Consider the following 26,371-nt stretch of genomic DNA (forward strand, 5'->3'; position numbering starts at 1 on the left):
TCTGATTAGAAATGATTTGCTTGGGTAGACATTGTCTGATTTAAGGGTAGTGCTGCGAGCTTCTTTGGCTTCAGGCAGAGGCCATCAGAAAAAGGCGTATCTGGCTATTGCACGATGGTCAAGAAACAACTCCGACAAAATGAGCAACTCGACAGTATCGGCTACATGTTTAGGTCTTTTGGTATTTGGTATTTGTTCTTTTTTCTGTCTCGACCACCTCGGCACCTCGAACAACGGCATCAGACTCGCCCTTCTCTAATGTGTACAGTGCTCACGCTGCAGTCTTTACGGGTATCAGCCGATCAAGCTTTCAGCTCCGCTAACCCTCCCACCGACGTACAACCAGTAGTGAATCGCGTCTAACCGATGACGAGCTTGTCTTCCTCAGGGAAATCATACTCGGGTACTTCCAAGTTCAACGGGGCAGGACCTTTTCTCACTCGTCCAGAGATATCGTAGTGCGAACCGTGGCACGGGCAGAACCAACCACCAAAATCACCGGCTTCACCAATCGGGACACAACCCAAGTGTGTGCAGACACCCAACATGATGAGCCACTCGGGTTTCTTGACACGGTCCTCGTCTTTTTGAGGGTCACGGAGGATGGAAAGACTGGGAAGAATATCAGCATCGCAATGTGGACGCGGCAGAGGCCAGAACTAGTGGAGTGGTATAGGCATACTTGACAGATTCGGCCTCCTTGATCTCATCTTCCGTTCTGTGACGGATGAAAACAGGCTTGCCTCGCCACTTGATAATGACGTTCTTGCCCTCCGGGATAGCAGCAAGGTCGATCTCAACTTTGGCCATGGCCAGGACGTCGGCGGATGCGGACATGTTGACTAGGAAATCTGTGCAAGGCCGTCTTGTCAGCCCATCTTCATCTTTTTCATGGTCACAATTGACCGCAGAAGCTCATGGATGTAGTCTGCATACCCTGCACAGTGTTTTTTGCACCCGCTGCTGCGAGCAGACCCATCGAGCCGGCCATGAAATATTGGAAAACCCGGTTCGTGACTTCAGATCGGGGCGAGGCATAGGCCTTGAAGCTGGGAATCTGGGTGGTGTCTTTCTTATCGGGTGCTCTGTGGGCAGTGAAAGGACTATGGAAGCTCGAGCTCGCTACGGCATTGGGTTCATTGGATTGTAGCCGTCGCTGTGAGTTCGGGGATGAAGCTGTAGTGGCGGAGGCTGCGGCCAGACGGGAAGACGAGGATGGCGAAGTAGGGAGGGGGTGTCGGGTCCAGTTGCGCAGGGCAGCGCCGGCGGAGGTTGAGGCTGGCCGCATTGTGAGGAGTGGTGAGCAGAGAGGCCTTTTGTTTGAGGAGGTGGAAGCTAGGAATTGAGGTTGTTCAATGCTGTGATGGAAGTCGCAGAAGGTGCAGTCCCAAATGGGGCTTAGCGTGAATGATTTTATGTGTCTGTCGTGATTGGTTGAACTCGCCAGGACTGGTGGACTGCCTCGACTGCTCCTTCGACCACGACGATACTCAGCAGACCTTTGGTTGTACCTCAGTCTTCTTATACTAGACCTATCTACCAGCAGCTGTTCTACCATAACCTCGCAGGCTCAAAAGGGCTTTAAGCCCGTTAGCCGTGCGTCCTCCCAGTGAGTCAGCGCAAGTTGAGCGTCAAATGATATTGAGGACGACCTAAAGCCAACAATGGTCATCCAGCCTTGCTTTTGTTACGATCGCCATGATACAGTCATTCCTCATCCACTGACATAAGTACAATACATTTTGAGTTCCGGTAATGAAAAGGCTCGCAACATGATTGCATTCCACCAATTCGGCTCAGTCAGTCATCTCAATGTCTCGAATTGGGTCTGGATGACTATGATTCCGCGAATGAACTGATCTGTGAGCAATAGGACTACCCGACATATCGTTCGAAGACCCATTAGCTCCATTGACCCCGTTCTGTTGCTGATTCTTCATCATGGCTTCTATTGATACAGAGCCACTCTCGCCATTGACTCCATTCACCGGGGCTGCTGTTGATGAGGCTGCTTTTGCTGCAGCTTCTTGAGCCTTTTCTTCTCGAAACTGTCGATACGTCTTTGTTTTTGGCACCGTGTCTGACAAGAACTCGAGATTGTCAATTCTGGATATTGCTGTGGCTGCGCAAAAAAGTTAGAGGTAATTGGCACAATGCCAGGGTAGTCCCCTACCAATGTCTTTATACGCGATATTCCTTCGCGGTTTTCGTTCGGATTTCACGACATTGTGTGACTGTTCGGCCAAGTAGCGGATGAATTCTTCCTGTATTCCGTTCAGCATCCTGAGTAAAGGTACCTTTGCCCACATAGCCTACCGTCGCTATTGATATCGCAAAAGCTGCCGTGGTGGAGCATTGAGCCACGTCTTCGTCCATGGCAATGATCTTCTTTACGCGCGCAACTGGTCCGTGTTAGTGGAGAGTGCCCAGAGCACAGAGCACAGAGCCCATTGAACAGTGACTGACGAGGAAGAACAGACGAGCCAGTGATCTCGTCCGGTGGCTCAATAGGCGCATTGTTGTAAGGCATCGCGTCTTGCCACGGTCAGTGTCGGGATGCACGAACAATGTCAGACCAGATCCTGTGCAGTAAGTCTCCTGTTTCGACTCCGGCACAAGTAATGAGTCCAGTAGCCGCCCAATGAGGCACAAAAGTGTCCGGATGAGACTCGCCTGTGCCAGATGTCGAGTCGCGCACCAGCGTAGTGTGTACAAGATCACGGAAATCGGTAGTCGGGAATGTGTTTTTTGACGCGTTGTTGACTGCTCAGAATGACAGTCCAATGTTGCTTTTGATATAATCTCAAAGTAGCAACAATAAATCGACAGAAAGTCGCGTCGAGACTTTGATATGTCACTGTTCTGGGCACGTCCCGAAATGGGAACGGCTCCCAATTCGGAGGACAGTTCATCTCGCCGACTCTAGCACTCTAGCACTCTCCACTCCAACACACCAGCGTGCGAAGAGTCTATAGACTACCTCTCGTTACGACCATGATAGATCATCCGATGTTATGACCTCGCGCGTTTCCACGTCCGCTGCTGCTGCCACCTCCTCTGGTCGACCCTCCTACTCCGGCCGACGTCTATCGAGGCGCCTGTCTACAGTCTCCAGTCTCGAACATGGAGAGCCCATCCCTCAGATCACGCCGGCGGAACAGGCCATCACCGAAGAGATTGCAGAAATAAAAAGGTATGAAGACTTCACGACGATAGATTGGGTTCAAGATGCGGCTCAAGCACAAGTGAGGAGACGCGCCAGGCGGAAAGAGTCCAGATTCTTCGAAAGAGATGGAGTTCTAGGATGGCGCCGCAGACTTTGGGAATCCTACGATGCGGCTCAAGCATGGATTGTCATAACACTGGTCGGCGTTGTTATCGGCCTCAATGCTGCCGCCTTGAGCATCGTTACAGAATGGCTGTCAGATATCAAGATGGGCTACTGCACAACTGCCTGGTATCTCAATGAGGGCTTCTGCTGTTTTGGCTCCGAGGAAGGATGTGATGAATGGAAGAGGTGGAGCTCATTTGGCATTGCCAACTACTTCATATACGCCATCTTTGCCGTCCTTTTGTGCTTCCTATCGGCCTACCTGGTCAAAAACTACGCTCCCTATGCTGCCGGTTCGGGAATTTCAGAGATCAAATGCATCATTGCTGGATTCATCATGAAAGGCTTTCTCGGATTCTGGACCTTCCTGATAAAGTCAATCTGTCTACCTCTGGCCATCGCCTCAGGATTGTCTGTCGGCAAAGAAGGCCCAAGTGTACATTACGCGGTCTGCGTTGGTAATGTCATCTCGCGATTCTTCGACAAATACAAACGGAGCGCATCCAAGACTCGAGAGATCCTGACAGCGACAGCAGGAGCAGGAGTGGCGGTGGCTTTTGGAAGTCCCATTGGCGGAGTTTTGTTTTCGCTTGAGGAAATGGCCTCACACTTTCCACTCAAAACACTATGGCGGAGTTACTTTTGTGCTCTTGTGGCGACGGCAGTTCTGAGTGCCATGAACCCCTTCCGAACAGGTCAACTTGTCATGTTCTCAGTGAAGTACGACAGAGACTGGCATTTTTTTGAGATTGTCTTCTACATCATTCTGGGTATATTTGGTGGGCTGTATGGCGCCTTCGTCATCAACTGGAACCTCAAAGCTCAAGCATTCCGAAAGAAGTACCTGTCGAAATACGCCATCCCGGAAGCTGTAATCCTTGCTGGGGCTACAGCTCTTCTATGCTACCCGAACATGTTCCTCAGGATCGATATGACTGAGATGATGGAGACGTTATTCCGAGAATGCGAGGGTGACTATGATTATGATGGGCTTTGCGATAGGCGAAACAGATGGTCTCTCATTACGTCTTTGGCGGCTGCAACTGTTATGAGAACTCTTCTTTTCATCGTCTCCTATGGCTGCAAGGTACCAAGCGGTGCGGTAAGAGAACCCGTTTCCCGGTGTGTCTTTCGGTGCTAACGACAGAAATAGTTCGTGCCATCAATGGCGATCGGCGCTTCGTTCGGAAGAATGCTAGGGATCATCGTTCAGTGGCTGCATGAATCATTTCCAGACTCTCGATTCTTTTCAGCATGTCAACCAGACGTACCCTGCATCACTCCTGGCACATACGCTTTCCTAGGCGCCGGAGCTGCTCTCAGCGGGATCATGCACCTGACAATCTCCGTCACAGTCATAATGTTCGAACTCACAGGAGCTCTGACTTACATCCTGCCTACTATGATCGTGGTGGGCGTCACAAAAGCCGTAGGTGACAGGTTCAGCAAGGCCGGCATCGCCGATCAAATGATATGGTTCAACGGCTTCCCATTTCTCGATAACAAGGAGGAACATACTTTTGGCGTTTCCGTGTCGCAGGTAATGACCGGAAACATCAGTATGCTTTTCGCGACAGGTATGGAAGTCAAAGCCGTACAAAAGCTACTCAATGACACGACGTACTCCGGCTTTCCTATCGTTGAAGACAAAGACGCCAGGATCTTGATCGGGTACATCGGACGTACTGAGCTTCAATTCGCTATCGACCGAGCCAAAAAGCAAGGCATGCTCGCACCAGATGCAAAATGTACCTTCGCCATGGAACGCGACGACAGCGCAGAAACACTAGCACCACTCAGTCCAACAGTCACATTCGACTCCATAGCCTTACATACCGTTGATTTCAGCACCTTCGTCGACTCGACCCCGATCACCGTGCATCCTCGCCTACCTCTCGAAACCGTCATGGAGCTCTTCAAGAAAATGGGCCCGCGGGTAATCCTTGTCGAACATCACGGTCGTCTCGAAGGTCTTGTCACTGTGAAAGACTGCTTGAAATACCAATTCAAGGTCGAAGCCCAAGAGCATGCAGCCGCCCTCAGGGACGATTCGAACGGGCAAAACGAGCGTTTCGCCGACGTGCTCACCAAGATTGGCGAGTATATCGCTGACAAGATCAACAATTTATCACAAGGAAAATTGAGATTAAGCCCTCGCACCGCGAATGGTTGGGTTAGGGTGACTCGAGATGAGAGCAGACATGATTTTGCTGATGATTATCATAACGAGCATGAGATCCTGGACGGGACCGAGACAGGGGGTGTTGATATTGTCGACCATGAAAGATATGGCGTTGAGATGCATACGAGATGAGGCGAGTATACGACTGTATATTATGTGTTTTGAGTGGGCGAATTTCGCTGATGTTTTCCACCCTCCGTCGATCTGTCGCTGTTGTTTCTACGAACCCTACTCTCGGGTTCGCAGGGAGATTTGAGCATTCAGATCTATACTTTCCCATCTAACATCGAGTCTCGATCTAACTTGGTCGCCTGGCTGCAGACTACATATAGGCATTCCGTGTTTCACGTTCCCATTTCTCGACCTGTTTTTCTACCACTCCAACTCGCTCGCTATTAAAAGTCTCTACTCTACGGCTCTACGAGGAGGCACCACCTCTCTCTCACGCTCGATACTGGTCACTTGCCGACCTGACAATAGCCAATCTCACCCACAACCTCCACAGCCGGAAAGCCCGATATGACCAGCAGATCGACGGTGCCCTCTCAACCGTTTGTGCGTGAGCCTGTGCTCGCTCAAGGCCGTGGTGAAGAACACTCCCATGTTGAAGATCAGCAGCATCAGCCCCCAAATCAAGGCCATGTCGTCGCCGATCTCACACACCACCCAACGAAGCCCTCGATGCAGCGCCGCAAGATTCTCGAAGACGAGCCGTTCGCCCTCAATGCAAGCACAGTCTTCGATCCCAGTGAGAGTATACTGATCGATTCCGACGTCAACGGCGGACGTGGGATCGCCACCAGCTCGCCCTCACAACACGATTCTCACGAAGAGCTTGACCACGGCTATGTTCAGCATGAAGAAGCTGACGATGGAGGCACCAACCTCATCGAAGACCACACCTCGCCATTCTTGCACCGCCGCAGGACGCTCGAAGACGAACTCTCAGCTGTTGTGGGTGGCAATGACTTGACCGATCTCGACGGAAGCACTTTGATCGAAACCGAAACCGACAATGAGCAGCAATGGCACAAGATGATCGGTGTTGATTCTGCTTTGGCGTGTTGTGATGGAAAACTGAATGACTCCAACAGTGAGGTGACGATGATTAGAAGAACCACGTCGGAAGACGACCGAGGCTTTTCGACGACGGCATCATCTGTTCATCCCGTCTCAGACGAGTCGAACAACGTCGCAAAGCAGAGCACTCACACTCACACTCATCTCACCTCAACCGTCCCCATCCCCGTCCCCGACCTCAACCCACCAGCTTCAAGTTCTCACCGGGACCGCAACCCTCTGGCAAGTCCTCCGACAACGCTCTTTCTCGAGCTGAACAAAGCCGACCTTCTCTCATGGCACGCTCACCTCACCGAGTTGGCTCTCCTCCCGCCCAGCTCGACCACGCACGTAACTCTCTCAACTCACGCCGACGCAATGTACCGCTGGATCACGTCCTCCGTTCTTCCATACATAGCGGCGATGGAGAGATACACTCACACTATTGCCATGGATAATGAGAAGTTGATAGGCACCTTGGATTCGCTAAGGAGGCAGATTGAAGACTTGAGTGCATGCTATGAGAGGGAGGTTAAGGGAAGCGAGGGGAAGAGCAGGATTTTGGAAGAGGTTGCTGATATGCTAGGTGCTGCTGCTTTGTTGCGTGACGACGTGGATTTCGGTGCAGCGCAATAAAGTACGTACCTAGGTAGTACGTCTTGAACCTGGCGGACTGAGTATGAAGGCGGCCACGGCCAGAGAGAAGAGAAAGAAAGGGCCTGGCATTGAGGGTGTGTCATGGATGCATACAACGAGGCAAGGCGGGCTGGAACTGGGCGTCTGAATGACAATTCAGGAGAGACGGTGAAGAGCGTTGGTAATGATGCGTGACTTGGACGGCTGGCATCGCTGGCCGCTTGGGAACGGACTGGCTTTACGGCTTGGTCGTGCGATGCCCGTGGATATGGACTTGTTGAGGTAGTCATCAGAGAATGAGATAGGCGAGGGCAAGGTGGGTCTATTGGGTAGCCCAGTCTTTGGAAACTGCCCACTCGGCTCGGTTATGCCTGGGTAGGCAAGCTGGGAGTGACAATGTCGAGGCATTGAAGAGAAATGAGATAGAAACGCTGAGTTGAGAGATTGCCCATTGAGCCTATTGCTCTGCTCATAAGGAATGCAACTCGACTGCTCACCACAGTCGTATGGCGACGGTTGTTATCTGGAGCTCTCAGTCTACGTGACAACTAACAATCAGCTCGTAACGTCGGGGTCATCAACCATCAGCCTTCGCCGACCGAGGGCATCTCACGTCGTTCTCTCCTATGCTCCTGGCCACGAATGCCAAATTCTGCGGTTTTGATGACAATCTCAACGCCCGCCATAATACCCTTGACTCTCGCCGCCGCCGTACTGTCCTTGGCCCTGACCCGGACCTCCGTACTGATACGGATCCTGATAATTCGTCTGGTACTGATACACGCCTTGGCCATAGCCTTCTTCCGCTCCAGGCTGCAAGCCGTACTGCTCATAACCACTGGGTGCCTGCATAGGCATTGCGCTGGGTGCCCTGGCATCACTAGACATCGCAGCCTCGTGTAGTTCCCTCCCGCTCCCGACCTCGGCCCCAGCGAAGGCTGCAAACTCATCTGGTCCATCTGGTCCATCGTCGCCATCGTCAAGACCTCGCTTGCCGCTATGACCACCACCACCACCACCACCAAACCCGCCTAGGTACTTGGAATATTTCCCTGCGCTCTGAGCGCCAGGAATATGGAACTGCTCCGCAACGTGAAGAACGCTGCCCAGTCCACCACCAGAGCCACCGTGTCCGCCTTGCTGATGACCTTGCCCACTGCCAGTGAAACTGCCTATCACATTACTCACCATCCCGAATGGACTATTACTACCACCATGTTGTTGCTGGCCGTGCTGTCCTGGCAGGAAACTCGCGAATCCACCTAGGCCGCCACCTCCAGCATGACCCTGTTGTTGATGTTGAGGTGCATGCGTCTGCTGCATATGAGGATTCACGCCCGCCTTATGATTTTTACCAGCCCTCACAGATTCCGAGCTCAGGACACTGTCGAGATTGCGACCTCTGTCTGACATGCCGTCGACCCATCGTCTCACCGCGGCGAACATATTGCGATGGACTTCGGTACGCTCGTTTCGAATTGCGGGATGATGGAATATACTCTCGACATCACGCATCACTTGTTCCACGGGGACGTTCGGCTGATATGTCGTTAGCACTGCATACCTGCACCGTGAGAGATGGAAGCCTTGCCAGCTTCTGCAGAAAGTAGGCAGGTATGAGACTTACGTGTTCCCAAGCATATAAAACTCTCGGGGCGATGAATTTGAGAATCTCAGCCGCAACATTACCAGCAGGCTCATTGAGAATATTGCTGAAATGGTCTTTACTCAGCATGGAATGGGTGGGATCAGAACAATGCGCGTCGGTCCAGACTTCATACTGGTGTTTACCAGAGGAGTTTATGACGCCTTCACTGCCCGTCTGAAGGGATTTGGAGATGGCGTTGATGACTGGGCGGACGAATGGAGCGAGCAGCGAGAGGATGAATACGGTGAGCGTCTCGGTGATGCGGTCGACCAGAGCCTCTAGGCCGGGGATTTTCTCGATGATGGCACTGATCGTGCGGACAACCTTGTCTCGGAATACGAGGATGGGGTAGATCTGGGCGATTGTCTTTGCTGGGTCAAAATCAGGTAGGCCTGGGAGTCCTGCTGGAGCGGAGGACTGTTGCTGAGACGCCTGGGTCGGCGCAGCCTGCTGCGTTTGTGCTGGATGTTGCGGTTGATTCCATTGTTGTGGTTGTGCATTCTGGTCCCACGCCGAAGCTGCTGGCTGTTGTTGCCAATTGTGTTGCGCTCCTGGGAATTGGTCATGAGGATTGAAGTTTTGCTGTGCGGGATCTTGCCACTGCTGATGTTGAGGCTGACCCCAATTCTGTTGAGAATGCTGATAGCCCTGTTGTGGAGCGTTCCAACTATTATCAGAACCTTGCTGCCCTGGATAACCCGCACGGTTGCTGGCCCAGTCATCCACTCCCCGTGTTGAGCCACCAAAGTCATCTACACTTCGAAACCCTCCTTGTCCGCCGAAGCCTGGTTCACCTCCACGAGCTTGAGCTTGAGCTTGAGCTTGAGAATTCGCTTGAAGTCGTTCGGCTTCATCACATAGGTCTCTGGTTCCAGGGACTTTGGATAGCAACTTAACTAGGGTCATCAATGGATTTGACGACTGCGCCGCTTGTTGAGCAGTCCCTAGCGCATTATCCATCTCATTGACTTCACTTTGTGTGAAGTGGTCCGTAGCTTCGCCCAAAACAGAATGGTAGAAATCAACCATGCCGAATGTGCCGGTGACCAGAGGGAAGACATGCTTGCCGTGAAGATTTATCCCTGTGGCGGTGCCAACATGAGGAAAGACGTTGTGGAAACCCATTTCTCTCAACGCCAGCTCAACATAGTTTGTATGAGCGCCAAAGTCTTCCAGTGTATGGAGACCTTGGCCTAGGCATCGCAATGCTTCCGCCAGATCCTCGTCTTTACCCTTAAAGAAGCCGTGCCCGTTCAGGTAGAGACGACCGTGGTGTATACTGCGCTCGAAACTGTACTTCACGAACGCAGCACTGGTGGCCCAGTCACCTTTGCCATTGGCAATGTAGTTCTTCATGCCAGTCTCAGGATCAATCTGTAGCTCGATATCACGGACAGGGGCTCGCAAGCGAACATCGTACTGCCGAGCATCTTCGTTGTCGTTGTAATCTTTGGGATTGTCAATGTGCTCCTCCGGACGATAGACGCCGAGTCTCTCCGACGTGACTTCGAACTCAGCGGTAGCATATCCGAATCCGAGGAAGGATAATAACCAGACCAGGATGCGAATAGTCTCTGGTTGTGCTTTCTTTAGGGCTCCGGTATCCATAGCTTGGCTGCAAATAGTCAGAAAGCGGTAGCAACGTGGCGGGATCAGATCAAAGAGCTCAAGCCAAAATGCCACGGCTTCTTCGAGATTGTTTCACATACGAGTAGTCTCTGAGCCAGTTTCCAAAGTAGACACGCTTGATCATCCTGTCATGTCGTTAGCACTCAGTAAAATGGCTCATTGCTGATGGAAGCTCTAGAGGCTCTAAATCCAGCGAGACTTACATAGAGTTCCACTTGTGATGCTTGATACAAGCCAGAGTCTTGAGTACATCTTCAATATCGCCATGACGCCAATTCTTGCCTTCGACCGCTGAGATGGAGGCAATATTTCCAGCGCCAAAAGCATGTGCCCGGCATGTAAACAGTATCAATCCGAGGACGAGGATCAACAGGACGTTCCTACTGAGAGCCATTTCGATTGTCGAAGCCTCCTGGTATCTCTGTCGAGGCTCAATGGGTCAATGTGTTTGGATTGAAAGAACTGGATGGAGGAACGATGGTGGGAAGTTGGATATTTGACCTGGCCAAGAACGAATATAAACTTGGTAGATCGAGTGACCTCTTTAAGTTTGTGCTTGTCAGGGCAGATGACAGAACCAGTATTCAATGGCTCCGGCAAATCAGCCTACAAGACTGAGTCTGACTGGATGTAAGATTTTTCTGTCCCGTCACTGTGATAGCTTGGGAAACAATGATGCCTGCATCTACACGACAACCCAGCTGGAATGCCTGATATTGTCGCACTCTCTACCTGAATCGGTGCTCACGTGGTGGGGTCGGATGCTTCAGCACTGCCACATATCAGCCTCTTTTCATGATGCTGCATGACCCCATATCAGCGATCTACTATAAGTAGTACCTTGCAGAGCTGAAGAAATGAATGAATGAACATTGATGAGATGCTGTTTCCGCCTACACACTCAAGGCACGACATAGGAAGAAGGATCAAGTATATTGATAAACAGAATGAAGAATCGTATTTTCAGCGTCTAGGACTAGAAATACACCTCATGGGTGGTGGTATCATCAACCATCCAATAATTGCTCGACATGGATAAGATTCCCCATGAAACCTCGAGATATCATTTTAGTAACCAGCCATTCAAACCAGGAGATGTGCATTTGATTCATGCTTTGGCACCGTCATAACCCAGCCCAAAGCCGCATCAACCATCTGGTGTCTTTGTATTCTCTCATCTCCCATATCCCAAGCATAAACCGAGTGTGCAAGCAAATAAAAAAAACTGCCAAAACCATATTGTACGCAAACACCGCCAATGATGCAGATGATAGTCGTCGTCTTCTATCGTGATCTCTTGACCGGACCTTGAATATGCTCGATAACTCCATGCTCAAAACAGAATTGTCTTTTTGAATCGCTGTGCCACCATACTCCCATTCCTGTTCTTTAGGTCTCCACAGACCTGCTGGTATCGTGATGTTAAACGTCGTCAAAGTCGCCATGCCTTTCTTTCGCTCGATGAAATAATAGATTTTTGGAGGTCGTCAAATACATATGTACATAGCAAAGAGGGAAAAAGTCGAGAGGGAATTGTCGATACACCGGCAAAGCAAAGGCGGACGACCGAACATCAGAGACCAGCCCAGGAATGAAGACAGCAACGCAGCGACCAGCAGGGAGGTGAGAGCACAAAAGGATCTCTTACCACCGACGGGCGGCGGTTGCTTGCTGCATCATGCCTGGGGAGATGGATGATGGCGGGCTTGCAATGCGGTTACCGGTGGATGGATTGACAATGGGGATGGCGTTGTTGCGAGAACGAATTGCCGATGGTTGATGGATCTTGAGGTTGTTGTTATTGCTCATGAATGTCGGGGGGGACACATATGCTGATGTTGCAGCGGAGGAAACGGAGAGAGACGGTGTTATTTGTTGGGGTTGGATTTGGGACTGCATGGGCGACGAATCCGGAGAACCGCTCGACAGTGAAGATCGGTCAGAGCCTGAAGTGACTGACTGGCGCTTCTTGTAGTCAGTAAGGGATGCCGATGAGAAAAGAGGTTCAAAACCAACCTCGTCGTAACTCAGAAGGTTCGGGCAAAATTCTAGATCATCGTCCAGGTCGAATGATCGTCCTGCCTCGAACCTTTGTCGGTAAGCCGTCAGAGTGGGAGCTTCGGTGAGAACGACCTCTTTAACTAGCTTTGGTGCTCGGTATTGTCTTTGACTGTTTTGAGAAGATGAGATGCGAGGAGCCCTTCGTGAGCGGCCATGGTGGTTGTGAGATTGAGGCATGGGGTGCGGGTTCTGAGCCTGGTGTTGTTGATGACCACCGTAGTAGAAAGTCGACATGATTACAGTTCGATCCGATTCGCAGGAGCTCGTAGGAGGAAGAGAGGGATGAAAGGCGCAGTCGAAGTGATGGGTGGTTCAACAGCTAATCAAAAGGTGGCAAAACAATGACGGGAGGTCAGCTGATCAGGTTGGTCGTCTGTCCTGGTCTATGCTGCGCAGATTTTATCGGCGAGAATGTAAAGGCGATGCAGGAGAAATACAAGGGTAATAATAGAGCGAAGATGAGTGTGGTGCAGGTGGCAGGTAGCTAGAGAACTCCTGTGTCTCGAAGAGGCGGTGATGGATGAGTAGAGGGACTGAGTGCAAATAAGCGGTGGGATAGAATGGACAAGGCAGGAGATGCGGGAAGAGGAAGGGCAGGAAGGAGCTAGATACTAGTATGCTGGGTCACCTCTGGTAGTGCAAGTTGGTGCTCCGCGTGCCATTCCCAAGACTGGGGCCTGCAGGTGCCCTGGATTGGTCGGTTCAGCATTGTCCAAGCGGGCATTGTCAACTAATGAAGCCGCTAGTCGATGCGCCTGGGGCGGTCGTCGCCGGGAACAGGGACGAAAGAGCCATGAACAGCCCATGGTGCCCATCCAAGTTGCCTCGTTGATCTGTTCGCCACCTGGTCGACCTCCCAGTGACTCCCCCAGTATTTCTCAGACCAGCCACTGTATGCGCGCGCATCTCTCAGCACAGCAACACACACCAACGGCATCTTGGCCTGATCCACATTCCGACCAGCTAATCTGATTCTGGCACAAGTTCGAGCGCTTTATCAGCGAATCGAACACTGCCTGAGGCTGCGCCCTCGCGGCCCTCTCGCCTTTTGAGCAAACAGCTGCTTTCCCACACACCACCCCTGTCCATGTCTCTCCATCCATCTCACCACTCCAGCAAATCAGCTGTACTGAAAGCCTTGCTTGACGTCGTCCCTGCGCTACCAAACCCCGTCTCCAATGAGCAAAAGAGCCCAACCATGATTCTGGCCCTGCAGATCAAACCCTTCTTCGTAGCTGCCGTTCACTTGCAACTTCAGCCTCGATTGTTCGATCGTGCTCCTTGAAACCCTCATGTCATTTCCGGCTTCCGTATGGAACTGTACCGATCACTACCGATCAAACAGTTCATCGTCTATTCTTGTCCTATGGAACAATGGTAGAGGGCTCTAGGTCCATACCTCATACTAGGTTGTATACGAGTACCAATGCTCACGATCCTATTCTACCTGGTATGCATAAATTGCACCGGTAACTGTGCAGTAGTCCAGTGAGACCGCAATTGTCTCAGCAATCAAAAAGGCCCCAACCCCACATTACCAGTGCTCAGTGCACGTCTCCTGAAGGTAAGGACCACTTCATCTCCCTCCTGTCTCGAATAATTTCGTCAATGTAAACAATAGCCGACAGTTGTTCTCCTGATAAATATTGGAATGAATGATCAAGTTCTGGAAAAAATTCCTTCGTCGAATCTACACCGTATGTTACGGTCTCGCCACGAGGAATAGACTTATTAGGCCAAAGCCGGCAACGGACGGAATGGAGCAACGATTCCTTCCTTCATCCGTTGTGCCGTTGTCCACGTTCCAACTGCATCTGTAGCCGAAAGCGACGGCGCTATGACGAACGAAGCCCCTGACAGCCCAATCGACCCCTGAACGACTCAAGTCTCGCATCCAATCTGAAGCTCCATTTCACGCCACCAGACTTGCACTCCATTCCGCAAATAACTCACCCGGATCATAGTTTTTCCCTTCGAATCCTTCTAGAACGTCGTCATTCATGCACACCATAATTTCCAAGCCGCGCAATTCCGCCGGACCTGGATTTTCGATATGCGTCCCCGCGACCACTGGAAGCTCGGCAGACCTCCCGACACTGTCTTTTGCTCTCGCGGATGCAGACAGGGAGTAGTCAAATCGCCGGCTATACGAGGACTTGGACAACACGGTAGGTGATTCAGACGGGACTCTGTGTATGACAACACATGCAAACAGCCTATGGTGCCTGCTGAGTGGTCTAGCATGTCCGGACGTCCACTTATCAGGAAATAACTTCCAGTGGCGCCTTCTTCAATATCCTGAGTACGGTACGTTGTTAGCAAGAAACTGGCCAACTCCATCACCTCAGGACGTAGGTAGACATCTCATGACATCAAGGGTATGTCGGCAGTGGCTCGACTATGTTCGCTCCTGTCATCAAATTTTCTCACAATTACGATGCAATAGGTCTACAAGATCCGGGCGAATTTCAATGTCGAGACATCTCATGACCTGGAAAAGACGTTGGCGCCGACTTTATATCGCTCGCTTCTATTGCCGAGTGTGAGTTCCAAAGATCCCAACTTCGCATCAAGCAGCTCTTGTCTTCTTGCTATCAGGAGACTACACCCCTTTCGATGACAGTCCCAGGATGGATCTCTCTTGGTGCCTGCCAATCTATACTTTGATGTCCGCTTTGCTTCTTCCTCTTGATCTAACCACCGATGGAATGCCCTCTTCATCATCACCACAACATGGCCAAAAAAGGCAAAAACAATCAACAGCAGGTATTCGCCAATGGTCACCCACTTGACTACTAACCTACCGGCCTGTGGCTTAAGTACGGCTGAGCGGACGGGAAGCCCTGTTGGAACACAGCCTATGGTCGATTGCGGAAGCAAATCGAGCTATGTTAGATATATACCTCGGTTTCTCATACTTGCTTGATCTCGAGGTCTGTACCTCTAAATATGTGCCACTACAACTCTTTCAGGGCGTTGAAGGTCTATGAGTTATCGTGAAGGTACTGCGGAGATAACCCCAGGAAGGCGAATTCAAGCTGTGTGAGTTTCGAGCGTCTATGTTCTGGAGGAGGAAACAAGGTTGGAGATTTGGGTCCATATTTCTGTGTCAGTCGGAATGAGAAACAAGTGTCTGCGGACAGCAATGTCAAAGCAAGGAAGCCTACCAGGCTGGCACCCGTCATTACAGTTCAATGAAGGGTTGTGTGAATGTCGAGAACCTGGCATTGGTATCCTACGGCATTACTTCACGGAAGGAAAAGGTGTGCCGTCAGTAAGGCTGCGAAATCCGGGAGATCCGAGGAGCCAACCAACACGAATTCCCGTCCCTACTGTAGAAGCTCGTGATCAAGGTAGCGCCACGTTCTTGAGGGCCGGCGAAAGCTCTCTTTGCCGTGTCCAACTATAGAGCTGTGGTCGTAAAGGAAAAGGTTGGCTTCTGAGAATATGGAGTGCCTTTCGCGAACGATCTGGCTCCTCTCAGGCTACCGGAGCCCTGCCCTTGTTGCAATTGCAATTGCACTTGTGCAGTTGCTTGTTCCTGCTTACTGGACTTCTAGTCGAGATCGAACTTTGCTGACCTGGGGACAGTCGTTCGCAAGTCACAAAGCACGGATGGTTTCCAACCGCAGCGCAAATGCTGGACCACTCTCAGCGTGAGCCAGCGGTCATCCCTCACTAGCAATAGCGAGAGGCCAGCAGCAACAGGATCTGCAATGTGCTGTATCTGGGCGACTGGATCTGCCATTCAGACGCCATGAAATAAAAGAATATATCATATAGGATCGTCAACCTCGACACCCCTCTTCACCCTCTCTCTATCCCTACCCTCGTCTTCACTCCTTCTTCGCAAACCTCCCTCGCTTTCATCTAGTTCTACCTCCTCTGCTCTTCCCCTTGTACCTCGACCAAGTAATCCCTCGGCCTCTTCTTCCCTCTCCGCCTCATCCACGCTCTCATCGAGTCCCATACTCCCACCCGGGTTCTTCCCTTCCTCTCTCCTTCCAATAACCACATTTCCAACCGCCAGTAGACCGGCGCCCAGGAACCACAGACCATTCAACTTCTCCCCAAACACCATCCAGCCTAGCATTGCAGTGATGACAAAATTCGCACTGACATTCACTATACTCACCCGCGTCGTGCTATCCGCGCGGGTCAGCGCGGCGGTGAAGAGCGCCCACATCGCGGCGTTGAACGCGAGGTTCAGGAGGAAAAATGTGCCCCTCACGAGGAATTCGATGATTTTGTTGGAAGGAGAGAGGGAGAGGAATGTTGCGATGTGGGAGGAGAGAGTTGACGTCAATGCCGTAGTAGTACTATCGGCACAGGTCAGTAAGCCCTGCAACGACTACGAGTAAACGTGTTGCTTTGTATTTACAGCTTCGCAAAGACGCCATTGAACGCGGCGCACGCGCCGGAGGAGATGGCGAGGATTATCCATATCGGTTGGCGGCGCAATGCTGATAAAAGAGACGTATCCTGCATGTCTTCTGCCGGATGCGATGCCGGAATCTTGACAGATGAGGTCCTGTCCGATTGATTGTTTGGTATGCGGCGTCGTGGCTGGGACATTTTGCAAGACAGAACTTAGACTGAGGTGTCTGGGGACCGGAGAAATCATGACGGATACGCTAAACAAAGCTCACGAGGCTGAGGTGGAGAGCTTGGAACGGGCAGTGGTTGGCTGGGAAGATGGAGCCTTGCAGGGCTCACAGGGTTCACAGGGCTCGTACACAGTTCGTATGGGAGATGCCTTGCCTCAACGCGCATGGCAGCATCTTAGATGTGCGTTGTAGAGGTGTCCGAGGCCTTGTTGAATAATTGGCTACATCTGATCATTGCAACCGCATCTGCGTGTCATAAGCTCTGCTGCTGAGAGTCTGGTGCAGCTATTGCCGACTCATGTCAAAAGCCTCCGCCGACTCTTCACTTCGTCTTGCCATTCGCCGCCGCCGTAGTTTGCGACTTGGTAGTCTGAGCACCCTTCTCTTCAGCCTTCTGCTTGCCCTTAACATCCTCACCATCTTCGGCCCCCTGTATAGGGATCTGCTTGCTTAACGAGCCCTCCTCATAGCCTAACGACTTGACTATGCCTAGCCCCTTGGTCTTGCCCTCTCGGAACAGTATGCGTTGGCCCACAGCCAGAAACTCGGGTCGCTGGACAAATCGGAACGCCACCGTAGCCCGGTCACCGGTCCGTATGTACTCGCGGTCAATGTCGATAATAGCACAGGTCTGACTGACAGGGCCAACATGCAACATCGCTTGGTACTTCGGACGAATAGTTGTAGCATGAGATAGGATGAGGACTTCAGCCACAAACTCTCTGTACACCTTTGGCAATGATTCAGCCTTCGGCAACACAACCATTCCCTTGCGAACCTCTTTACGTCGAACACGCTTCAAGGCGAAAGACGCTGATTGACCGGCACTGCAACCTGGTACCTGTATTCGTTTTCGCTCGATGGACCGTATGCTTGTTGTCTCGAACTGGCCCAAGGAGTTAGGTCCGACTAAGACCGTGTCTCCTACATGGATGACGCCAGACTTGACCACACCAGACACGACTGTGCCCACGAATGGAACGGAGAATGTGTCGTTGATGTGAAACTCAAAAGGAGCCTCACTGTCATAGTGGCCGTGATGGGGCAAGATATTCAGAAAGGTTCGAACTAGGTCCAAGCTTTCTCCTGTGACGTTGGAGACCTGGAAGATCGGGCATATTCGCTGAGAGACGAATTGAGTGGCTGTCATGACGGTCTCCTCATAATTCTTGATGAATATCGGAATCTTTCGAGCACCAGGAGATTTGAGAATCTTGGCCAACTGGGATATCGTCTGCTCGAGGATCTGAGGTGGGCAGATGTCGATCTTGGTTATGACCACCATTACAGGAACATTCAGGGCAAGCACGATACCGAGATGTTCCTTGGACATGCCTATCAGACCATTGTTGGCTGCCACCATTAGTAGGCAATAGTTCGGCTCGGAAGAGAGCAGCCCAAAAACAGTTGTGCGAAGGTACTTCTCGTGACCGGCCAGATCGGTGAACGTGATGACTTTGGCAGACCTTGTGCCAATTTCTCCCCATGTCAACTTGCGGCCTGGCACGCTCGAGGTGACGACGTCGCCGTGGGTGTCAAAGCCCATGATTTCCATGCCGACAGACGATGTACGACCAGATTCGATCTCGTGCTTGTGGCGGAACAGGTTGACTCGAGCCTTGCCACGGCCATCGTCCAAATTACCCTTGACCAGAACACCCAACATAGTCGACTTTCCAGCATCGACATTTCCGACCACAGCGATTCGAGTCTCAATAACACCTTCTGCGGTTGAGGGAGCCTGTCGGATGAGTAGCTTGCCATGGCATGACTGGTCCTTGGGGTTCTTTGACTCGGCTTCTTCCGCACCACCGACATTGAATGTCAAAAGGACTTTCACAGCAGCCTTGACAATGCCTGCAGCCTCGGTTATCCTCTGCAACGCAAGATCCCAATGCATTTTCGTGAAGCCCATTGGTTCGCCACTGTCCTCCAAACCCAAGTCGAACAGTACCTCGCCATGGCCTTCGTCTATTCTGGACTGTATCAGTCCTGCCAGCTCCTGAAGTGTTACAGATGCATCCTCCGAGTCATCCACTAGCCAATCTTTCAACTTTACCTGGGAGGGCGCGTCGGCGAGACCTAAGTGATCGAGGATATCGAGTTCTGCGTGGTCTTCAGTGACGGAAGAACGAGGAGCAGACGCGTAGCCACTGTCGCTGGCAATGGAGTCAGGTGGGTTTGCCCGAGTCTTCGCCTGCTGCTTTGCGACATAATCCGCAAAATCGGAAAGGGCCTGAGATCGAGGTGTGAGAGAGATTCGTACACTGGCTATGGGAGATGCTTACAAGTTCGCCCTTTCGCCGATCCTGCAGCGTCGGCTTCATACGAGTGGCCATGCGAAGTAGCGGTATCAATGGAATCGATAGTCAGTTCAACCCACTGATTGTGAATGTCGCCCCCGCGCTCTTCAAGGTATTCGAGTTATCATCTTTCAGAGAAGGGTGAAGGATAGGGAGATGGAATGATATTGCTATGATCGTGCCATATTGATTCGAGTTGAGGATAGGTCAATGGGTCAAATGGAAAACGAAGAGTGAAAGGCGAGAGTCGTTTATCTTTAAACGCCACTCGTTCGAGCGTCTAGAGTCATGATTGCGACTGTGGTGTGCAGCGGGGAATCTGTTGCTGATCGAGTCATCCCCTCATTGCACCCAACTCGCCTAACCCCACCTAAGTTAGAGCCAGCCTCGTGCGTCTCTTTTCAAGTATCATGAGGCTCCCTAGCCAGCAGCATGCGCTCACTGCACAGTACAGTTCAGGCTCAAATGATTCATTCCATCCAGCGTGCTGTTTTGAAGGATCATATCAGAACCCTCGAAAGCGGCCCCCTCAGCCCCAAAGTTGTCCTCTCGTGACTCATTTCTGGTCATTGTAAATCCTGCCCAATAGAAAAGCCATGTCTGAGCTTTATGCTCTTCTCATTTCGCGGACGTTGGGCTGGGTATGACGAATGCTTGGTCATAGCAAGTTCTGGTCTCGCCGTAAGGCTTCGCGGTAGCTACATGTCTGATGGAAGATTGTTTGCTTTTCAAGACACCGGCTGCGGAGAGATGAGGACAACGGAGTCTCCTAGTAAGGATTAACAGAGACGACCAAGCTTCAGATGGGAGATACATGCCTCGCACAAACAGCATATCTGACTGTTTCCTCGTCGTCTTTATCTCTTGTAAGCCTGGGGATGCTTTTCCAATACCAAGTTGTACCGACCTTTACAGACTCTTCTCCGTCGTCATCTTCCTCGATGGTGTATATTGATTCCTCAACCTCCCCGAGTACGAGATTGCAGTGGCTGTCGTAGGCCTGGATTTGACTTAGTACAATCCTTTGCGCAGCTCCGGTGTGAGGGTGCGTACGTGTAATCTTCCCTTGAGCTCGCGATCTCCTCGTAGCCGAACAAAGACAATTTCATCAAGCGACAACCGGACCAAGTCGAGAGGTTCTGAGACGGTTGTCGCTGCTTCGTCCGCCGTGTCTGCCATGTCAGTGAGTTCGGATCTAGGAGAACTGCACAATCAAGGGCGTCCTGAAGTTGTTGGACGGCTTCGAGAATGCGGTGCTTGATGGAATCTTTCCTGCGCGAATCGGGGCTTGGCAGCAGTTTGAGGAAAAACTATTGTTCTCTTACTCCTTCCGGCGCCGACGCTGTAGATACAACTTTTCTCGACATTCAATCCAAGCTTTCATTCTTTATGTTTCATTCACCTTTGGCGTTCGGGTCCATTTATGCATGGTTCGGTCCCCTTTTACAGGCTCCTCAATGGTGTCCTACAGCCTTCGTCTAGCCGGATTCCCCATTTGAGCCTTCACATCCTTCGACGACAAACTCGTGCTAGAGCGCATTGCACGACGGAATGGCAGCCTCGGAATCTTCAACATCAGCGACGATTTCAGTCCAGCATAACCATCGGCTCGTCTTTCTTCCCGGTTGACTCCACTACTGGCAACTACGAACACAATGATACCCCTACAAACACCTCGAGACTCGAGTCCACGAGCGCATTGACTCCCGATGCCGGGTCTGCTTCTCAGAGCTCCTTAAAAAGACAAGTGTCGATGGAAGAGCTGTTGGAAGAGAATCACCCGGAAAGAATACTCTTGGGCTTTGTCACACCCTCTATTGGTGATGCTTTCGTTGCAGACGCGGACGACGAGACTTTTGCCAGAGCTATATGCGCTCTTGATCCTGACTACTTCATCCTCCCATTCAGAGACATCCATCGCCATATAAAACCTACTTTGGAGACCGAGCCACGCTTTCGGTACGTAAAATCTTTCGAAGAACGAGTCGGCACCTTTTATCATGTCTTGGACACGTTGGTCACGCTTCGACAAGAGCGTGGCCATGCCATCACTCTTGATGTCTATCGACATTTGCTGCGTTGTGCAGCTGCTGGGGGCTATGGGAACATGGCAAGAGTCGTATTTTGTACCCTGATGCCAGAGAACGAAATCGTTCCCGATGTGGACTGCTACAACTATTTCATGGAGGCGCTCAACTGGAACCTTGCATATGGTAGATTTGAGCGATATTCCCTGAGAGTTATTCCGAAGCATATGTATCTTCGCTCTCAGAAAGAGAGGCTTCCAGGCTTCCGCGGTCACACGGTCGCTTCGCCGACGCTACCAAACGACGAGCAGTCACTCCGGCTAGAAGTCCTGAGGACTTTCAACGAACTCGTCAGACGAGGTCTGAAAGGCGATGAAGCTACCTTTTGCAACCTGATAACCGCGATGGGTCGCGAGGGAGATATCTCTAGCGTGAGAAGTGTGCTCAAATCGGTCTGGAACATCGACCTTGATGCCCTTGAGAGGTACGATGAGGAAGAGGTCGAAAGTCCGACTTTCTACAAGCCCGATTCTCCGTTGAAACCCACGGAACGACTCCTTCAGACGGTAGTTCATACCTTCTCCACCAACAACCAAGTCGACAAAGCAAGCATGCTGGTTGATTATATCTCTCGAAACTACAACATACCGATTCCGGCAAGTGTGTGGACGCACCTCCTCGAATGGACTGCCTTACTCTCCCTCCAGTTGGGCGGGGTGAAGTTTCGCAACGGCGATGCTGCCGGTCGGGTGTCCTTCAGAGCACTTGAAGCCTTATGGACAGCCTTCCATGATGAGCCCTACAATGTACCCGTTACCATTGTGGATCAGATGTACAGAGTCAAAGGTAGATTTCGAGGAAAGAGACTAGAACTAGCGTTGCGCGATCTGCGAGTGTGCGTACAATTGCTCGACGAAGATCGGACCAAAGTCTCCCAGATGTACGATAAAATGCGGGAGTATCTCCGAACAAATTATGACCATATCTTCGCAGCTGGAGTACCGTCGGCCGAATTTCTCCAACTGAAGAGGGAGTTCCTGTTTGCTTCATTGAGGCTCGACTGTCATATCCAGCTCATCAGCACCGCTGTTAGGAATATGTTCAAAGAGAGTTGGTGGAACGTTACAACCCACAGGCCTTATTTTCGGCAGGTCACTTGGCCCTTGCGATTGGTACCTGATTTGGTTCAGGAATGGGCGGAGTTTCTCCCGAATATCATTCCCTACTACACGACTACGGGCCATGTCACGATAAGCGGCCAGGAACATAGAGAGAAAGCGATGGTGTCGGCGAATTCGGCGCAGACTACCTTTGCCGGGTCGATGAGGGCGATGTTCGACACCTACAGTCCCGCTCGTTTACGTCATTCCGTGGACTATGTATATCGTGGTCCGAAGGGTCTGGCAGCCTTCGATGCAGAGGCGGCGTCTTTTGAGGACGATGGTGATCAGAGGTATACTGATTGGGTTCTGCGGGAGGAGAAGGAGCAGCGTAGTGAGCGTTTGAGCACGGTCAAGTATGGACAGGTGAATCCTCCTGGACCGGATTGGCGAGTGGATGAATGGCACCCATGGGCTGGACCTGGCAATCCTTCCAAAAAATGACGCTCGGATAATTTAATATAGTGAAGCTCGAGTAAGCAATGCTTCTCGACGTGGTTGTGTAGCATTATATATGTACTACCGTTGTGCCGAAATTAGATCACTCTGTACACTTGGACCTGCCTTTAAGGCGTCCGAACTTGAAGCACCTACTTGAACGAGAGCTATTGAACCATGAATCCACGTTGCGTCCTGGCAATGGGGTATCTTGGCTAAATAAGACAGTAAGATCAATGCCTCTTGTAAATATACGTCTCCGCCACGAAAGTATTTGAAATTCGTCGCTCAACTTCGCCATATGCAATTTTCATCCCTGCATGATGCTCCAACTCATCAAACCATTTAAAGATGGTCATGATGTAACAATTTTCTCTGGCCTTAAGTCATTCACCACCATATACCGTCCCAGACCAATCCAACCCCACCTGAACCAAACCATCTGACTCGCGTGGCCTTGCACCATGGCGCCGCGGGCCTTCCAATAGCGTGGTAAATCGTTAATAAAGACCACTCTGTCTAGGGGGTGTTTCTTCCCTGTTATTGGCGTGGTCGTTGCCCGACCGGAAGTCGAATTGCTGAGGATGTTTGATATATTGGCGAAGATCGCGCTGTAGATCCCGCCCAGCATGGTCGGCACTGCATCTAGAATGAAGGAATATTTGCGGACGATGTTGACTGTAGGTAGTGTGTACAGTGCCACTGGGCATGCGTACCCGGTGTGGCCATGCATGATCTGCCGGACAAACAGACTCGCGCCGTGGAAGAGGGCGATATGATTCGGATGCGAGGAGATGCCGTGCGAGTCGAATGTAATTAACACATCAATGGATGCTATGGGACCGGTTTGAGACGCCGCAGGTGCACTCGGCGCTGTCGCTGTGGATGAGATCTTGCTGGACGAGGTTGGCTTTGATTTTGACTTCCGGCGATCCTTGTCTTTCGGTCCTGTCGGCATAGACGTAGAGGATGGTTGAGGACTGTTACCGTTCAGATGCGGCGCAAAGGCACTCGCCAGCACGCGCACGATGTCTTCTGGTTTCCAGTCCTCATCCATGCCGTCCTTGAACCGCTCATCGTCTAGCACAAAGACGTCTTCGCGCCTCCGCAGGCCCAGATGGACTGCCGCTTTTTCGAGTTCAAGGCGACGGGTCTCGCCGATGCCGTCCGCATTGCCTGTTGACATGCATAGGATCTTCAAGTGGTTTTGGAGGGAGGGATGTGTGAGCGCTTGTAGGGTCGGGTTGAAGAACATGGACTCGTCATCTGGGTGGGCGATGAGCAGGATGACACGCTTGCCACGTAGGGACGGCGGGATAGGAGGGACGGACGAGGCGGTGATATGCCAGAGGGCGAAGAAGAGAAATGGAAGGATGGTCAGGGTTAGCAAGGTTGGGGTGTTCATCTTGCTGGTGTCTGGATCCTTCCTTCTGCGCGCCAGTTGAGGATGCTATGGGCTCGTCTTGTAGGAGGATTGCGACGAGGGTAGGGGGCTATGTCTGTTGGACCGGTGACTCTTCGTGGTAGTCTTGCTGTGCTTGTCTTCCTGATTCTTCTTGGAGCGCAATTAATGGGAAAGCTCTGTTTGTGTTCGCCTACTGAATGCAGGTTCATGTGCGGACGGTCATGCGGCGGAGAAAAGAATTGCGGGGGATGTTGTCCCAAGCGGACTGCTTCAGAGCCGCAAGTTGAATGCTCATACTGATGGGAAAGGTCATGAATCCCATTGACATGCTAAAGAAGAGCTCGCATGAACCAGTGGAGAATGCCAAAAAGCGGTCTGGGTGGCCAGATCTGTTGCAGTTTGTGGTCGCAGTCGAGTGGCCGGGTCATGCGATTATGGTCTGAAAGGGATTCTCGGGCCTCGCTTCGTTAGGGCTTCCTTCCTCATCTCCGAATGGCATCACCGCCTGTCCATCCCCACCCAATTAAGAAATGCTCCGAAATCTGCAGTGGTGGGATGGTCCTTGAATTGAGGTAGAAGAAACTTATATGCCCAGCGTCTACCTTCTTGAGGGGCCATCAGAGGACGGCAGATGTAGGAGGTGGTATTGTTTCTACTGAGAATGCAGCTCTTGAGCTGAGACTTGATTCACTACGGCATCCGGGTATCAGTGAAGGCGTGAACAATGCGACAAGCAACTATACTTGGGCAACACGAAGCCGCACGAACTGCAGAGGGGTCCTCGCAGGCAGGGCCCGCTGCAATACCATTCGACAATAGTAGCGAAGGGCCCAAGGAGCATCGCACCGCATCACGGGCCCTAAGACTTTGAGGAAGTGTCTCTCGGGAAGCGACGAATATTCGAAACTCCGCATGTCTGCAATGGCCGAAAGAGGCTGTCAGTGCTTGTTGGTCATGGGCAGAGAATGCGCCAAAGCGACGAAGGGCACGACCTGGACTTAGGGGAGTATCTTGAAGATCAATTCGTGTCAGCAAATTGTCATTGAACAATGCATAGTTTAGTGAGACCAACCAAATGATCCCCGTTCCCAATGTTAACGCCCAGTCCCAAGGTGTAGGTTGAGGTTAATGTGCATCAAGTCCAGAGCAGTCCTAGCTCTCAAGAATCTCTGTCCGATGTCGTATGATGTTAAATGTGATGATTGAGGAGTGGACCTCGCGATCAGATCCGCGGTCCGTCATCCACCATGAACATGTCCAGAGGTGTCCTTAGTATTTGTATCTGGTGGAATAGTCTTTCGGTGAGACGACCAACCCTCTGCCCTTCTTCGCACCCTTATAAATGGTCTCGATGATGTCAATCAACTCTTGCTTATCTTCTAGGACCCAATTCAGCTTGTTGTTGTTACCAGTTCCGAAATCGCACATCATGTGTTTGTTGCGGAAGAAGAACATGAGGGTAACGGGGTCGTAGAGTTCGTACATCTGGTTGAAGTCCGGGACCTGGTCGATATCGCAGACGTAAATGACAGCAAAGTTCTTGACGCGCTCAGCAATCTTGAAAAGAGTCTCATCTTGACGCATGCAGTCGGGATCCCAGTCGCGACCGAAGCGTATAATGACTAACCTCTCGTCTTCGGAAAGAATGGCTTGGTCGACATGCCAGGCTGAGGGAAGATGAGGAATGACAACAGAACCCATGATGTGAGAGAGCTCCTTTTAGCAAGCGATTCGAGATGCGAAGATGTTATGTTCCGCGTTGTCCTAGAGGAGAGATGTTATTGTAGAAAAGTTGCAATATGCAGGCGAAATGGAAGATAAAAGAACTGACGGTGGCTCTGGCTTGGCAAGGCTGAAATTTAGTGGTCGCAAGGCTGGCGCTAAG

General features: G+C 51.4%; 13 protein-coding genes and 1 non-coding gene across 17 annotated transcripts; 4 read left to right on the forward strand and 10 right to left on the reverse strand.

The window, feature by feature from the left end:
* Nucleotides 1-157: 157 nt before the first annotated feature.
* Nucleotides 158-1,351, reverse strand: PV05_00374 (ubiquinol-cytochrome c reductase, iron-sulfur subunit). Its single transcript, XM_013465263.1, has 3 exons — nucleotides 937-1,351; nucleotides 683-851; nucleotides 158-612 (listed from the first exon to the last, which is right to left on the reverse strand). The coding sequence occupies exons 1-3, from the start codon at nucleotides 1,286-1,288 to the stop codon at nucleotides 360-362; spliced, it is 774 nt and encodes a 257-aa protein (XP_013320717.1). The 5' UTR covers nucleotides 1,289-1,351; the 3' UTR covers nucleotides 158-359.
* Nucleotides 1,352-1,510: 159 nt separating this feature from the next.
* PV05_00375 lies at nucleotides 1,511-2,801 on the reverse strand. 2 transcript variants are annotated; one of them, XM_013465265.1, is made up of 4 exons: nucleotides 2,467-2,801; nucleotides 2,317-2,402; nucleotides 2,174-2,264; nucleotides 1,511-2,122 (listed from the first exon to the last, which is right to left on the reverse strand). In XM_013465265.1, the coding sequence occupies exons 1-4, from the start codon at nucleotides 2,528-2,530 to the stop codon at nucleotides 1,797-1,799; spliced, it is 567 nt and encodes a 188-aa protein (XP_013320719.1). In that variant the 5' UTR covers nucleotides 2,531-2,801; the 3' UTR covers nucleotides 1,511-1,796. The 2 variants fall into 2 exon arrangements, with proteins under 2 accessions (XP_013320719.1, XP_013320718.1); XM_013465264.1 differs by having other exon boundaries at nucleotides 2,317-2,801.
* A 213-nt stretch (nucleotides 2,802-3,014) lies between these two features.
* On the forward strand, nucleotides 3,015-5,645 carry PV05_00376 (uncharacterized protein; the record flags this gene model as incomplete). The annotated part of the gene is made up of 2 exons (XM_013465266.1): nucleotides 3,015-4,433; nucleotides 4,485-5,645. The coding sequence occupies 2 exons, from the start codon at nucleotides 3,015-3,017 to the stop codon at nucleotides 5,643-5,645; spliced, it is 2,580 nt and encodes an 859-aa protein (XP_013320720.1).
* A 387-nt stretch (nucleotides 5,646-6,032) lies between these two features.
* PV05_00377 (uncharacterized protein) lies at nucleotides 6,033-7,208 on the forward strand (the record flags this gene model as incomplete). Its single annotated transcript, XM_013465267.1, has 1 exon — nucleotides 6,033-7,208. One exon carries the CDS (start codon nucleotides 6,033-6,035, stop codon nucleotides 7,206-7,208), a length of 1,176 nt encoding a protein of 391 aa, XP_013320721.1.
* A 431-nt stretch (nucleotides 7,209-7,639) lies between these two features.
* On the reverse strand, nucleotides 7,640-11,156 carry PV05_00378. Of its 2 annotated transcripts, XM_013465269.1 has the most exons (4): nucleotides 10,689-11,156; nucleotides 10,566-10,610; nucleotides 8,836-10,471; nucleotides 7,640-8,747 (listed from the first exon to the last, which is right to left on the reverse strand). In XM_013465269.1, exons 1-4 carry the CDS (start codon nucleotides 10,877-10,879, stop codon nucleotides 7,881-7,883), a joined length of 2,739 nt encoding a protein of 912 aa, XP_013320723.1. In that variant the 5' UTR covers nucleotides 10,880-11,156; the 3' UTR covers nucleotides 7,640-7,880. The 2 variants fall into 2 exon arrangements, with proteins under 2 accessions (XP_013320723.1, XP_013320722.1); XM_013465268.1 differs by having other exon boundaries at nucleotides 8,836-10,610.
* A 260-nt stretch (nucleotides 11,157-11,416) lies between these two features.
* Nucleotides 11,417-13,129, reverse strand: PV05_00379. 2 transcript variants are annotated; one of them, XM_013465270.1, is made up of 2 exons: nucleotides 12,502-13,129; nucleotides 11,417-12,450 (listed from the first exon to the last, which is right to left on the reverse strand). In XM_013465270.1, exons 1-2 carry the CDS (start codon nucleotides 12,778-12,780, stop codon nucleotides 12,130-12,132), a joined length of 600 nt encoding a protein of 199 aa, XP_013320724.1. In that variant the 5' UTR covers nucleotides 12,781-13,129; the 3' UTR covers nucleotides 11,417-12,129. The 2 variants fall into 2 exon arrangements, with proteins under 2 accessions (XP_013320724.1, XP_013320725.1); XM_013465271.1 differs by having other exon boundaries at nucleotides 11,417-13,129.
* Nucleotides 13,130-14,607: 1,478 nt separating this feature from the next.
* Nucleotides 14,608-16,363, forward strand: PV05_00380 (uncharacterized protein). Its single transcript, XM_013465272.1, has 2 exons — nucleotides 14,608-14,924; nucleotides 14,993-16,363. Exons 1-2 carry the CDS (start codon nucleotides 14,742-14,744, stop codon nucleotides 15,164-15,166), a joined length of 357 nt encoding a protein of 118 aa, XP_013320726.1. The 5' UTR covers nucleotides 14,608-14,741; the 3' UTR covers nucleotides 15,167-16,363.
* PV05_00381 lies at nucleotides 15,298-15,414 on the reverse strand. Its single transcript, XR_001230718.1, has one exon. It is a non-coding gene; the product is annotated as a 5S ribosomal RNA (ribosomal RNA).
* PV05_00382 (uncharacterized protein) lies at nucleotides 16,322-17,121 on the reverse strand (the record flags this gene model as incomplete). The annotated part of the gene is made up of 2 exons (XM_013465273.1): nucleotides 16,322-16,865; nucleotides 16,928-17,121. The coding sequence occupies 2 exons, from the start codon at nucleotides 17,119-17,121 to the stop codon at nucleotides 16,322-16,324; spliced, it is 738 nt and encodes a 245-aa protein (XP_013320727.1).
* Nucleotides 17,122-17,475: 354 nt separating this feature from the next.
* Nucleotides 17,476-19,492, reverse strand: PV05_00383 (uncharacterized protein; the record flags this gene model as incomplete). The annotated part of the gene is made up of 2 exons (XM_013465274.1): nucleotides 17,476-19,389; nucleotides 19,442-19,492. The coding sequence occupies 2 exons, from the start codon at nucleotides 19,490-19,492 to the stop codon at nucleotides 17,476-17,478; spliced, it is 1,965 nt and encodes a 654-aa protein (XP_013320728.1).
* Nucleotides 19,493-20,255: 763 nt separating this feature from the next.
* Nucleotides 20,256-20,635, reverse strand: PV05_00384 (uncharacterized protein; the record flags this gene model as incomplete). The annotated part of the gene is made up of 2 exons (XM_013465275.1): nucleotides 20,256-20,456; nucleotides 20,510-20,635. The coding sequence occupies 2 exons, from the start codon at nucleotides 20,633-20,635 to the stop codon at nucleotides 20,256-20,258; spliced, it is 327 nt and encodes a 108-aa protein (XP_013320729.1).
* A 172-nt stretch (nucleotides 20,636-20,807) lies between these two features.
* Nucleotides 20,808-23,200, forward strand: PV05_00385 (uncharacterized protein). Its single transcript, XM_013465276.1, has one exon. The coding sequence runs from the start codon at nucleotides 20,880-20,882 to the stop codon at nucleotides 23,085-23,087; it is 2,208 nt and encodes a 735-aa protein (XP_013320730.1). The 5' UTR covers nucleotides 20,808-20,879; the 3' UTR covers nucleotides 23,088-23,200.
* On the reverse strand, nucleotides 23,150-24,891 carry PV05_00386 (uncharacterized protein). The gene has a single exon (XM_013465277.1). It carries the CDS (start codon nucleotides 24,484-24,486, stop codon nucleotides 23,437-23,439), a length of 1,050 nt encoding a protein of 349 aa, XP_013320731.1. The 5' UTR covers nucleotides 24,487-24,891; the 3' UTR covers nucleotides 23,150-23,436.
* A 206-nt stretch (nucleotides 24,892-25,097) lies between these two features.
* On the reverse strand, nucleotides 25,098-26,264 carry PV05_00387 (mitosis protein dim1). The gene is made up of 2 exons (XM_013465278.1): nucleotides 25,559-26,264; nucleotides 25,098-25,496 (listed from the first exon to the last, which is right to left on the reverse strand). The coding sequence occupies exon 1, from the start codon at nucleotides 26,185-26,187 to the stop codon at nucleotides 25,756-25,758; it is 432 nt and encodes a 143-aa protein (XP_013320732.1). The 5' UTR covers nucleotides 26,188-26,264; the 3' UTR covers nucleotides 25,098-25,496; nucleotides 25,559-25,755.
* Nucleotides 26,265-26,371: the final 107 nt, after the last annotated feature.

The sequence above is a fragment of the Exophiala xenobiotica genome, assembly GCF_000835505.1.
Source record: "Exophiala xenobiotica strain CBS 118157 unplaced genomic scaffold supercont1.1, whole genome shotgun sequence".
NCBI classification, from domain to species: Eukaryota; Fungi; Ascomycota; class Eurotiomycetes; order Chaetothyriales; family Herpotrichiellaceae; genus Exophiala; species Exophiala xenobiotica.

What these genes read in the sequence shown, in the direction of transcription:
- PV05_00380 (XM_013465272.1), top strand. Translation starts at nt 14,742, where the DNA reads ATGACAACACATGCAAACAGCCTATGGTGCCTGCTGAGTGGTCTAGCA. An exon ending in GACATCTCATGACATCAAGG is followed by an intron (nt 14,925 to 14,992) that starts GTATGTCGGCAG and finishes ACGATGCAATAG; the next exon opens with GTCTACAAGATCCGGGCGAA.
- PV05_00375 (XM_013465265.1), bottom strand. Translation starts at nt 2,530, where the DNA reads ATGCCTTACAACAATGCGCCTATTGAGCCACCGGACGAGATCACTGGC. An exon ending in TGGCTCGTCTGTTCTTCCTC is followed by an intron (nt 2,403 to 2,466) that starts GTCAGTCACTGT and finishes AACACGGACCAG; the next exon opens with TTGCGCGCGTAAAGAAGATC. An exon ending in TATCGCGTATAAAGACATTG is followed by an intron (nt 2,123 to 2,173) that starts GTAGGGGACTAC and finishes TTTTTTGCGCAG; the next exon opens with CCACAGCAATATCCAGAATT.
- PV05_00378 (XM_013465269.1), bottom strand. Translation starts at nt 10,879, where the DNA reads ATGGCTCTCAGTAGGAACGTCCTGTTGATCCTCGTCCTCGGATTGATA. An exon ending in CATCACAAGTGGAACTCTAT is followed by an intron (nt 10,611 to 10,688) that starts GTAAGTCTCGCT and finishes ACGACATGACAG; the next exon opens with GATGATCAAGCGTGTCTACT. An exon ending in AACTGGCTCAGAGACTACTC is followed by an intron (nt 10,472 to 10,565) that starts GTATGTGAAACA and finishes GACTATTTGCAG; the next exon opens with CCAAGCTATGGATACCGGAG.
- PV05_00385 (XM_013465276.1), top strand. Translation starts at nt 20,880, where the DNA reads ATGCATGGTTCGGTCCCCTTTTACAGGCTCCTCAATGGTGTCCTACAG.
- PV05_00387 (XM_013465278.1), bottom strand. Translation starts at nt 26,187, where the DNA reads ATGGGTTCTGTTGTCATTCCTCATCTTCCCTCAGCCTGGCATGTCGAC.
- PV05_00379 (XM_013465271.1), bottom strand. Translation starts at nt 12,780, where the DNA reads ATGTCGACTTTCTACTACGGTGGTCATCAACAACACCAGGCTCAGAAC.
- PV05_00374 (XM_013465263.1), bottom strand. Translation starts at nt 1,288, where the DNA reads ATGCGGCCAGCCTCAACCTCCGCCGGCGCTGCCCTGCGCAACTGGACC. An exon ending in TGCAAAAAACACTGTGCAGG is followed by an intron (nt 852 to 936) that starts GTATGCAGACTA and finishes GGCCTTGCACAG; the next exon opens with ATTTCCTAGTCAACATGTCC. An exon ending in AAGGAGGCCGAATCTGTCAA is followed by an intron (nt 613 to 682) that starts GTATGCCTATAC and finishes TATTCTTCCCAG; the next exon opens with TCTTTCCATCCTCCGTGACC.
- PV05_00386 (XM_013465277.1), bottom strand. Translation starts at nt 24,486, where the DNA reads ATGAACACCCCAACCTTGCTAACCCTGACCATCCTTCCATTTCTCTTC.